Source organism: Xyrauchen texanus, chromosome 19, assembly GCF_025860055.1.
Source record: "Xyrauchen texanus isolate HMW12.3.18 chromosome 19, RBS_HiC_50CHRs, whole genome shotgun sequence".
In the NCBI taxonomy this organism is placed as follows: Eukaryota; Metazoa; Chordata; class Actinopteri; order Cypriniformes; family Catostomidae; genus Xyrauchen; species Xyrauchen texanus.
In genome coordinates, this window is record NC_068294.1 from 43,862,877 (window position 1) to 43,875,376 (window position 12,500).

At 45.5% G+C, this 12,500-nt stretch overlaps 1 protein-coding gene across 1 annotated transcript in view; it reads right to left on the minus strand.

Moving 5' to 3' along the window:
* bicc2 (bicaudal C homolog 2) overlaps positions 1-12,500 on the minus strand; it is a 27,175-nt gene that overhangs the window by 9,902 nt on the left and 4,773 nt on the right. The window contains exons 7-16 of the mRNA XM_052149473.1: positions 11,762-11,815; positions 11,445-11,639; positions 11,098-11,367; positions 10,863-10,994; positions 8,439-8,628; positions 8,225-8,358; positions 7,954-8,135; positions 7,777-7,867; positions 7,417-7,456; positions 269-420 (exon numbers count right to left, since the gene is read on the minus strand). Coding sequence (XP_052005433.1) covers positions 269-420; positions 7,417-7,456; positions 7,777-7,867; positions 7,954-8,135; positions 8,225-8,358; positions 8,439-8,628; positions 10,863-10,994; positions 11,098-11,367; positions 11,445-11,639; positions 11,762-11,815 — 1,440 coding nt within the window. The remainder of the gene's footprint in view (positions 1-268; positions 421-7,416; positions 7,457-7,776; positions 7,868-7,953; positions 8,136-8,224; positions 8,359-8,438; positions 8,629-10,862; positions 10,995-11,097; positions 11,368-11,444; positions 11,640-11,761; positions 11,816-12,500) is intronic.

Genomic DNA, 12,500 nt, shown 5'->3' on the forward strand with positions numbered 1-12,500 from the left:
CCTTAAAACCATATGGAACACACTAGCAACCACATAGCAACGCTATCTATCTATCCATCCATCCATCTATTTAAACTTTCAGACCAGGCTTTTTCAAGCCAGCCTAAAGTTTGTATACAAACTTTTTAATCTAGTTGGAGTTTAAGATTATATTCCCCATCTTTAAACTGTTGGGAATGACTGTTGATTCTGCATACGCTTATTCCATGTGTGTGTGTGTGTGTGTGTGTGTGTGTGTGTGTGTGTGTGTGTGTGTGTGTGTGTGTACCTGCTGCTGGTTGTTGTAGGGTCTATAGCAGCGTCGGCTCACAGCTCTCAGCTCTTTCACGGCTTCAGTGGGCATCGATTTAGAGAAACCCAAACCACTCCAGGTATCAGTGGGAGTCCGAACCTCCGTCACCACTGGCTTCTGCTGCATGGCTGCAACACACACACGCATACAGGTCAAATTACACACTTAACAAACCAATACACACACAGTCATGCATGGTTTAAGACGTTCAGATTTACACTGGCAGAGATCAGCAGCTCTAATTACAGTGTGTGTCAGTGCACGACTGCATTGTGTTTGTGTGTGTGTGTGTGTGTGTGTCTGCATTATTAAACACCTGCTACCGAACTAAACCAAATTAAAGTTAATCAAAAGCAGTCATGCAGAAGAATGTGGTGCTACCTTTCTTGTCTCGGAATAATACATTTAATTAGGTTTAAATTTAAAGCAAGTGAACAAAAATCTGCTAATGACAAAACACATGTGGTGATTTCCTACAACAATAAATAATACATTATTAGATGTCTTGAAATGACTTGAAATGGTTTCATGTAAGCAAAATATATTGTTATTTACAGTATGTAATGTATTCTGTGTTAAAATCTCAGCTTAATATGCGGACACAACTATAACCAAGTCATTCATAGGTTCATTTTCTGAGAAATTGTCTGTGTTTGTTTCGAGCGACCCACTTAGACCCGCCCCAACAACAATGCCGTGGGTCGAGGGAGGGACTATCTGACTGTTTGAACAACTGAAATTCTGCTGGTGGTGTAAATTCACTCCATTATAAATCTGGCATAGTGTTACACTGAAATGAGTCCCTCTCTGGCTCTTTGTAACCCTTAATTGGCTCCCCTATATCACCACTCCACATGTTTATACAGCATGATGAATGATCAAACACATCATCAGTCCATCCAGCCAGATGACCAATTTACACCTGAACCAAGATCATAAATCACTTTACAGCGATTAATGGTCAAAGATGTGACTTTTGATCACTAGGATAATACTTAAATAATTTGAGACTGTGTAATATAATATAATATAATATAATATAATATAATATAATATAATATAATAATAATATAATATAATATAATATAATAATAATATAATATAATATAATATAATAATAATAATAATATAATATAGTATAATAAAATAATATAATATAATAATATAATATAATATAGTAATAATATAATATAATAATATAATATAATATAATAATAATAATATAATATTTTATAATATAATAATTTATAATATAATATAATATAATAATAATAATAATATAGTAATAATATAATATAATAATAATAATATAATATAATATTTTATAATATAATATAGTAATAATATAATATATAATAATAATATATATATATAATAATATAATCTCACGATGGACTGGCTGACCTGTCCAGGGTGTCCCCGCCTTTAGCCCAATGTTAGCTGGGATAGGCTCCAGCCCCCTGACCCTGTACACAGGATAAGCGGTTGACTGATGGATGGATGGATGGATAATAATATAATTTAATATATCAAAATAATATAATATAATATAATATAATAATATAATATAATATAATATAATATAATAATAATATAATAAAGGCAAAGTGGCTGATAGGTTCCGCTTTAACTTGGAGGGACACAAATTCCTTCAGTAACAGAAAGACCAGTCAAGAGCTTGGGGAAGATCTTTGACAGCGCCTGAAGGACACAACCAGCTCCAACAAACCAGAAGCGACATGACGAACTGGCTCACGGCAGTCGACAAGTCGGGGCTTCCTGGAAAGTACCAACATGGAATCCTACCAAGGCTTCTCTGGCCCCTTCTTATATACGAGGTACCCATGACAACGGTAGAAGCACTGGAGAGAACCATCAGTCAGTTCCTCAGGAGGTGGTTAGGACTCCCACGGTCCCTGAGTAACATCGCCCTCTATGGCCATTCCACCAAGTTGCAACTTCCCATCAGCAGCTTGTCCGAGGAATTCAAGGTCACACGTGCCCGGGAGGTCATCATGTACTGAGATTCCTCCGATGCCAAAGTCTCCTCAGCTGGAATCTGTGTTAAGACGGGAAGGAAGTGGAAGGCACAGGAAGCGGTGGACAGAGCGGAGGCTCGGCTGAGGCATGGTGTCTTGGTTGGCAACGTGGCAGTGGGACGTGCAGGCCTGGGCAGTTTCCCTAAGCCACGCTATGACAAATCAAGAGGGAGGGAGAAGCATCAGTTGGTGCTGGACGAGGTGCAGGCAGAGGTGGAGGAGGACCGCATGACCAAGATGGTCGGTATGAAACAGCAAGGCGCCTGGACTAGGTGGGAGAACGCCGAGCAGCGCAAGATCACCTGGGCAGAGCTGTGGAGCTCTGAACCACAGCGCATCAAGTTCCAGATCCGTTCAGTGTACGATCTTCTACCTAGCCCATCCAACCTACACCGCTGGGGCCTGGTAGACTTACCAACATGCCAACAGTGCCAAAGGAGTGGCACACTGGAGCACATCCTCAGCTGCTGTCCAAAGGCTTTGGGGGATGGGCGGTATCGCTGGCGACATGGCCAGGTCCTCAGGGCTCTTGCGGATATTATCACCACAGTAATTCAGAGCAGTAAGAGTCAGCAGCCCTCCAAGCAAACCATATCCTTTGTCAGAGCTGGAGAGAAGGCACATCAGCAGCCACGCTCCCCAGGCGGGCTCCTGGCCAATGCAAGAGACTGGCACCTTCAAGTGGACCTTGGAAGGCAGCTCAAGTTCCCGAATCACATCACGGCCACTTCACTCCGCCCAGACGTGGTGATTACATCGGAGTCGACCAGGCAGGTGGTCATAGTGGAGCTTACTGTCCCCAGGGAAGACAGATTGGAGGAGGCAAATGAGCGCAAGAGAGCCAAATATGCAGAGCTGGTGGAGGAGTGCAGGAGCGGCGGCTGGAAAACACGCAATGAGCCAGTGGAGGTCGGTTGCCGGGGCTTTGCAGGACAGTCGTTACCCCGAACACTCAAACTCCTTGGAGTTAAAGGTCAACTGTGCAGGCGAGCCATAAAGAACATCTCTGAGGCTGCCGAAAAAGCCTCATGATGGTTGTGGATCAGGAGGGGGGAACCGTGGAGTAGCACGCCACTTGGACACAGGCCGGGGACTGATCACCCCCGGCTGGGTCGCCCGGGCGAGGGTGTCTGTTGATTAAAGACCCGAAACACCTTTTGACCCCGGGTTCATTACTGATGACATGTCCAAGTAGCACCAAAAGGTGTATGTTAGAACTTTCATAATATAATATAATAATAATAATATACTAATATAATATAATAATAATAATATACTAATATAATAATATACTAATATAATATATTTCACAAATGACTCATGGATAAAACGGCAAGAGGAGGAGTTACCCTGCCCGGAGGAAGCCCGGGGCCCCCGTCTGGAGCCAGGCCCAGATGGAGGGCTCGTCGGCGAGCGCCTGGTGGCCGGGCTTGTCACGGATCCCGGCCGGGCACAGCCCGAAGAAGCGACGTGGAACCCCCCTCTACATCCCTTGGGCCCACCACCCATTGGAGGAACCGCAGGAGTCAGGTGCGCTGTCATATGGGCGGCAGTGAAGGCCGTGGGCCACGACGGACCAGACCCGGGCAGCAAAGGCTTGCTCTGGGGACGTGGAATGTCACCTCACTGGGGGGGAAGGAGCCGGAACTAGTGAGGGAGGTGGAGCGTTACCAGTTGGATCTGGTGGGGCTTACATCGATGCACAGTTTTGGCTCTGGATCCGTACTCCTGGATAGGGGATGGACTCTATTCTTCTCTGGAGTTTCCCAGGGTGTGAGGCGACAGGCAGGTGTGGGGATACTCACGAGTCCCCGGCTGAGCACCACTACGTTGGAGTTTACCCCGGTGGACGAGAGGGTCGCCTCCCTACGCCTACGGGTTGTGGGGGGAAAACTCTGACCGTTGTCTGTGCATATGCACCGAACAGCAGTTCAGAGTATTCGGCCTTCTTGGAGACCCTGAATGGAGTCCTGAATAGGGCCCCAGTAGGGGACTCCATAGTGATGCTGGGTGACTTCAACGCACACGTGGGAAATGACAGGGACACCTGGAAAGGCGTGATTGGGAGGAACGGCCTCCCTGATCTGAACTCAAGTGGATGTTTGTTATTAGACTTCTGTGCTAGTCATGGATTATCTATAACAAACATCATGTTCGAACATAAGGATGCTCATAAGTGTACGTGGTACCAGAGCACCCTAGGCCGAAGGTCGATGATCGATTTTGTAATCGTGTCGTCGGATCTGAGGCCATATGTTTTGGACACTCGGGTAAAGAGAGGGGCAGAGCTGTCAACCGATCACCATCTGGTGGTGAGTTGGGTCAGGGGGTGGGGAAAGACTCTGGACAGAACTGGGAAGCCCAAGCGAGTAGTGCGGGTGAACTGGGAACGTTTGGAGGAGGTCCCTGTCCGCAAGATCTTCAACTCACACCTCCGGCTGAGCTTTTCAGGCATCCCTGCGGAGGTTGGGGACATTGAACCGGAGTGGGCAATGTTCAAAGCTTCCATTGCCGAAGCCGCAGTGGAAAGCCGCGGCCTCAAGGTTTTAGGTGCCGCAAGGGGTGGTAACCCTCAAACACCGTGGTGGACACTGGTGGTCAGGGAAGCCGTCCGACTGAAGAAAGAGGCCTTCCGGGATTTGTTGTCCCGGAGGTCTCCGGAGGCAGTTGCAAGGTACCGACAGGCCCGAAGGGCTGCGGCCTCGGCCGTGAGGGAGGCAAAGCAGTGGGTGTGGGAAAAGTTCGGAGAAGCCATGGAGAAGGACTTTCGGTCTGCACCAAAGTGCTTCTGGAAAACCGTCCGCCACCTTAGGAGGGGGGAACGGGGAACCATTCAAGCTGTATACAGCAAAGATGGGACGCTGCTGACCTCAACTGAGGAGGTTATTGGGCGGTGGAAGGAACACTTTGAAGAACTCCTAAATCCGAACACGCCCTCTATGGTAGAGGCAGAGCCGGAGGATGATGGGGGATCAGATTCTATTTCCCTGGGGGATGTCACTGAGGTAGTCAAACAACTCCGCAGTGGCAAAGCCCCAGGGATTGATGAGATCCGACCAGAAATGCTGAAAGCTTTGGATGTGGAGGGGGTGTCATGGATGACACGCCTCTTCAACATTGCGTGGAAATCTGGGACAGTGCCTAAGGAGTGGCAGAACGGGTGGTGGTTCCCTCTTCAAAAGGGGGATCAGAGAGTGTGTGCCAACTACAGGGGTATCACACTTCTCAGCCTCCCTGGTAAAGTTTACTCCAAGGTGCTGGAGAGGAGGGGTCGGCCGACTGTCGAACCTCGGATTGAAGAGGAACAATGCGGTTTTCGTCCTGGCCGTGGAACGACAGACCAGATCTTTACTCTCGCAAGGATCCTGGAGGGGGCCTGGGAGTATGCCCATCCGGTCTACATGTGTTTTGTGGATCTGGAGAAGGCGTATGACCGGGTCCCCCGGGAGATACTGTGGGAGGTGCTGCGGGAGTACGGGGTGGGGGATCCCTTCTTAGGGCTGATCCAATCCCTGTACGTCCAAAGCGAGAGCTGTGTCCGGGTCCTCGGCACGAAGTCGAGTTCATTCCATGTGGGGGTTGGTCTCCGCCAAGGCTGCGCTTTGTCACCAATCCTGTTTGTGATATTCATGGATAGGATATCGAGGCATAGTCGGGGTGGGGAAGGTGTGCGGTTCGGTGGGCTGGGGATCTCATCGCTGCTTTTTGCAGATGATGTTGTCTTCATGTCATCATCGGTCCTTGACCTTCAGCTCTCACTGGATCGCTTGGCAGTCGAGTGTGAAGCAGCTGGGATAAGGATTAGCACCTGGTTCTCAGCAGGAAACCGATGGAGTGCGTACTCCAGGTAGGGAATGAGGTTTTGCCCCAAGTGAAGGAGTTCAAGTACCTCGGGGTCTTGTTCACGAGTGAGGGGACAATGGAGCGGGAGGTTGGCCGGAGAATCGGGGCAGCGGGGGCGGTATTGCACTCGCTCTATCGCGACCGTTGTCACGAAAAGAGAGCTGAGCCGAAGGCAAAGCTCTCGATCTACCGGTCAATTTTTGTTCCTACCCTCACCTATGGTGATGAAGGTTGGGTCATGACCGAAAGAACTAGGTCGCGAGTACAAGCGGCCGAAATGGGCTTCCTCAGAAGGGTGGCGGGCTTCTCCCTTAGAGATACGGTGAGGAGCTCAGTCATCCGTGAGGAGCTCGGAGTAGAGCCGCTGCTCCTTTGCGTTGAAAGGAGTCAGTTGAGGTGGTTTGGGCATCTGGTAAGGATGCCCCTGGCCGCCTCCCTAGGGAGGTGTTTCAGGCACGCCCAGCTGGGAGGAGGCCTCGGGAAGACCCAGGACTAGGTGGAGAGATTACATCTCCACACTGGCCTGGGAACGCCTCGGGTCCCCCAGTCAGAGTTGGTTAATGTGGCTCGGGATAGGGAAGTTTGGGGCCCCTGCTGGAGCAGCTGCCCCGCGACCCGACTTCGGATAAGCGGTTGAAGATGGATGGATGGATGGATGGATAATATAATATAATATAATATAATAATAATATCATATAATAAAATAATAATATAATATAATAATAATATAATATAATATTTTATAATATAAAATAATATAATATAATATAGTAATAATATAATATAAAAATAATAATATAATATATAATAATATAATTTAATATATCATAATAATATAATATAATATAATTATAATATAAAATAATATAATATAATAATAATATAATATAATCTTTTATAATATAATATAATATAATATAATATAGTAATAATATAATATAATATATAATAATAATATAATTTAATATATCATAATAATATAATATAATATAAAATAATATAATATAAAATAATATAATATAATATAGTAATAATATAATATAATATATAATAATAATATAATATATAATAATATAATTTAATATATCATAATAATATAATATAATAATAATATACTAATAATATAATATAATGTAATAATAATATAATATCATATAATTATATGGTGCATGAAAAGAAATCTGTAATCTTTAATCGCAGTTTGTCATTAAGACGGCAGTAAATATATTAAAAATGACAAACCTTGAGTTGCCAGAAGTTTCTTTCTCTCGTATTCATGATCCTGTTGAACAAACAGTAAAGAAAGAATGTTTGAATAAATCATTAGACGGATGATGTTTTTAGCTATTAACTGTAAAGATGATCTTGAGAAAATCACACACAGTACCCTGTATGTTGTATTTATAACAGGAAATGAATCTGAATATGATCACCAGATTAACCTTTAATTAAACTTGACCGAAATCCAGTTCTAGTGTGTTTTATTCTGTCCTGTTTTACAGATACAACGACACACATTATTCAGATTGATTGTCCCCAGAATTCAGCTACATCTGACAAAACCACGTTACTGTATTTTAAATATGCAAATGAGTAATATACCTCGTTGTTTCTGTCCACACAGGGGAATATTCTCAGACTGCAACGTCTGTCTCTGTTCAAATAAACACCATCCACCTCCACTCGCACTGACCTGAAACAAACATGCACATAGTGTGTTCTTCTAAAAAGCAACAAAGATCATCTTCTGTCTGTCTGTCTCAGGACGAGGAGTTTTACCTCTCGGATGAGAACAGTTGCCGTGACTCCTGGTTTGGCTCTCTAGGGGTCTCTGATTGGCTGCCTCTCCTAGAGGAGGCAGTTGGCTTGACAACGACCTCTCGGACCTCTGTCATCTCCAGATGTGGCGAGACACAGTCCTCTGTTTTGGCTTGCGTCTGATGATCTTCATTCTCTGGAATCTGATGCAGTGAAATTCGTATTGACGTCTAAAATATCTATCACTCGTTATTTGATCGGACAGTCAAATGTCAAGATAATATCTTCAGACCTTCTCTAATTTAGACTCCGCCCCTTTGAGTCCGATCCGTCCGTCCTCTGTGGAAACAGCCAATCCAGGAGGGGGATAGGGGCGTGGTTTCCCAGAGAGAGAGCCAATCGCAATATCTGGAGAAGGCAAAGTGGCTAAAGAATGATGGGTACAAACGCATTTTATTGTTTGAAATTAAATCAAATGCAAGCGCTCGTGGACCACTAACACACACCTGTCTCAGCGAGGCGTAGTTGCTGCATTAGTACGTTCAGCCAGTAGTCTGTCATTCCATTATAAGACACCAGAGGGTCCAGAGAGGGCTTGGTCATCATGGACACCTCACTGGAGTCCAGTCCGAGCAGCAGACGTCTGGCCTCGTACAGATTGGCGACGTTCTTCTCCAAACCTTTCACCACCACTGACTGATACGGGAGAAGTTGGTTTACTAAAAATTCCAAAGGTCAAGGTAACACGAGTCCGCTTCTCTTATGGAAAAGGACAGGAGGAGGGGCTTCTACGACTTGGTTCATAGTAAAGTTCAACCAATAGCTGGAATCAAGTAGACGCGCATATTTTCAGAACTTACCAGGTCGTCCAACTTCCTCGCTCACATTCCTCTAAGCGATGTCTTTTTTCTGTCCGGTCTCTGTACACGTATGACGTTGTGTCGTACAATTCTGGGCGCCCACAAACCACTACTACAATTCTTTTTATAACTTTTTCCAGATTGCTTCTGCTACTACATCAGTACGTCAGTGACATCCAGACAATCTCATTGCTGATAGGCTTTCACAACAACGTGTTACACGAATTTCTCGCTCGAGTTGAAAAAATTCAAGCATAACCCAAACCTTACCCCAAAGCCTAACCCAACCCTTACCCCTAACCCAAACCTTACCCCAAAGCCTAACCCAAACCCAACCTTACCCCTAACCCAACACTTACCCCAAAGCCTAACCCAACCCTTACCCCAAAGCCTAACCCAAACCTAACCCTTACCCCTAACCCAAACCTTACCCCAAACCCAACCTTACCCCTAACCCTTACCCCTAACCCAACCCTCACCCCAAAGCCTAACCCAAACCTTACCCCAAAGCCTAACCCAAACCTTACCCCAAAGCCTAACCCAACCCTTACCCCAAAGCCTAACCCAACACTTACCCCAAAGCCTAACCCAAACCCAACCTTACCCCTAACCCAACCCTTACCCCAAAGTCTAACCCAAACCTTACCCCAAAGCCTAACCCAACACTTACCCCAAAGCCTAACCCAAACCCAACCTTACCCCTAACACAACCCTTACCCCAAAGCCTAACCCAAACCTTACCCCAAAGCCTAACCCAAACCTAACCCTTACCCCTAACCCAAACCTTACCCCAAAGCCTAACCTAACCCAACCCTTACCCCAAAGCCTAACCCAAACCTTACCCCAAAGCCTAAACCAACCCTTACCCCAAAGCCTAACCAAACCCTTACCCCTAACCTTACCCTAAAGCCTAAACCAACCCTTACCACAAAGCCTAACCCAACCCTTACCCCTAACCCAACCCTTACCCCAAAGCCTAACCCAAACCCTTACCCCTAACCCAACCCTTACCCCTAAAGCCTAAACCAACCCTTACCCCAAAGCCTAACCCAACCCTTACCCCTAACCCAACCCTTACCCTAAAGCCTAAACCAACCCTTACCCCAAAGCCTAACCCAACCCTTACCCCTAACCCAACCCTTACCCTAAAGCCTAAACCAACCCTTACCACAAAGCCTAACCCAACCCTTACCCCTAACCCAACCCTTACCCCAAAGCCTAACCCAAACCCTTACCCCTAACCCAACCCTTACCCTGACCCAACCCTACCCCAAAGCCTAACCCAACCCTTACCCCTAACCCAACCCTTACCCCAAAGCCTAACCCAACCCTAACCCCTAACCCAACCCTTACCCCAAAGCCTAACCCAAACCCTTACCCCTGACCCAACCCTTACCCCAAAGCCTAACCCAACCCTTACCCCTAACCCAACCCTTACCCCAAAGCCTAACCCAAACCCTTACCCCTAACCCAACCCTTACCCCAAAGCCTAACCCAAACCCTTACCCCTAACCCAACCCTTACCCCAAAGCCTAACCCAACCCTTACCCCTAACCCAACCCTTACCCCAAAGCCTAACCCAAACCCTTACCCCTGACCCAACCCTTACCCTAAAGCCTAAACCAACCCTTACCACAAAGCCTAACCCAACCCTTACCCCTAACCCAACCCTTACCCCAAAGCCTAACCCAAACCCTTACCCCTAACCCAACCCTTACCCCAAAGCCTAACCCAAACCCTTACCCCTGACCCAACCCTTACCCTAAAGCCTAAACCAACCCTTACCCCAAAGCCTAACCCAAACCCTTACCCCTAACCCAACCCTTACCCCAAAGCCTAACCCAAACCCTTACCCCTAACCCAACCCTTACCCCAAAGCCTAACCCAAACCCTTACCCCTGACCCAACCCTTACCCTAAAGCCTAACCCAACCCTTACCCCTAACCCAACCCTTACCCCAAAGCCTAACCCAAACCCTTACCCCTGACCCAACCCTTACCCTAAAGCCTAAACCAACCCTTACCCCAAAGCCAAACCCAAGTGACAGATACCTTATGGGTGCTGTAGTACCTTTGTTGTCTGTTTGGCCTTTGGTTTGATGCTGATGAAAACGCCCAGACTCTGCATCATCTGAGCGAGTTTGCGAGGATCTGTCTCGCCCTCCTCCTTCAAATCAAACATCAGACAGACGGGCAAGCAGTCCTACACGAGTGCAAACACAGTCAGACATGAGCAATCAAGTAACCATCCTTTGGGCTAAGAACATTACCTTTATTACCATAGTAATACATGGCAAAGTATGTACCATGAGCTGCTGCCGAGCGAGACACACTCCTTCGGCCGTGCCCTGTATGAGCAGTGACGGTGTGTGTTGTGGCGCGCTGAGGTCGGGCAGGATTATCTGTGTGTGTGTTTGATGCATCACTGTGAGGAAGTTCACTCCGTTCTGACCCAGCAGAAACAAGTGCTGCTGAGAGGTCACGTCCAACTGTGTGCACACCACGACCCCTGTTACACCGGCAACCGCGGCTGCCTCCGAGCCCAGGAGCAGCTCCATCAGGACACAGGTCGCCTTCTGCAGGTCAAAGGTAAAATGATAATTAACTGAACACTGTTTATATGTGCTTCTGTGCATTTAATTGTGTGTGTGACCTTCACGGCAGCGCTGTTCCTCTGAACTCCTCTCACAGTACAGGTGCTGCAGTAGAGTTTGGGTTGAGTTCTGAAGCTCACAGTCACTCCAAACGCCTGAGCAACATGCTGGATCACCGGCGACCCCGTATCTGCCTCTACACCTCCCACAAGGGTCACCGGGAGGTCAAAGGTCAACACTAGGGGCTGCAGGTCCTGCGGGTTACACAAACACAATAGATGCTGATGCACACGCCAAACAAACTCCTACAGTGAGACAACACTGTAAACAAGATTTGAATATAATGAATATTAATTAGAATGATGTCATCACTGACCCTGATCTGTCTCCGAGCAGACTCCACCCCTTGCACCGGCCCGGCGATTGACACCTGCAATAAAGACAGTATATCATGATCAAAGTTATTTTCAGCATTGGGTAGGTTACTTTTAAAAAAGTAATCCACTACAAATTACTAATTACCTCTTTCTCAAATTGTAATCAGATTACTTTATTTATTACTTCATCGAAAAATGTATCACATTACTTATTACATTACTTTAAAATTACTTTCTAGAAAAATTGTTCCATACAAAACTTTTATATTTCACTACGTTTTATTTTAAACGTTCTCGTTATGGGTGACCGGCCTACAGCTGACACAGAAATACAAACAGATGTACATAATAAAATACTTCATTTAGTTCTAAATTAAACTAAAACAAATGTAAATAATTAAACTGGATTTTACATAAATAAAATTATTTGAGAAATATGTGTTAACCAAGTAATGTACTTCAAAGTAATTAATTTAATTGACTGTAAGTAACTTTAATCTGATTACAAGACTTTTAAATGTAATGCGTTACACTACTGTTTGATTTAGATAACAGTAATTAATTAATATGTTATCAAATTACTCCACAAACTGGTTATTTTGCATATTTAATTTAAATGAAAACTTTTGTCAATTCAGTAAACATAACATGTAAATTGCGGCCAGTTATGTTTCTCAGAAAAAAAAAAAGGTTATTTCGCATTATTAATCCAACTTTTGACATATGATATTACATATT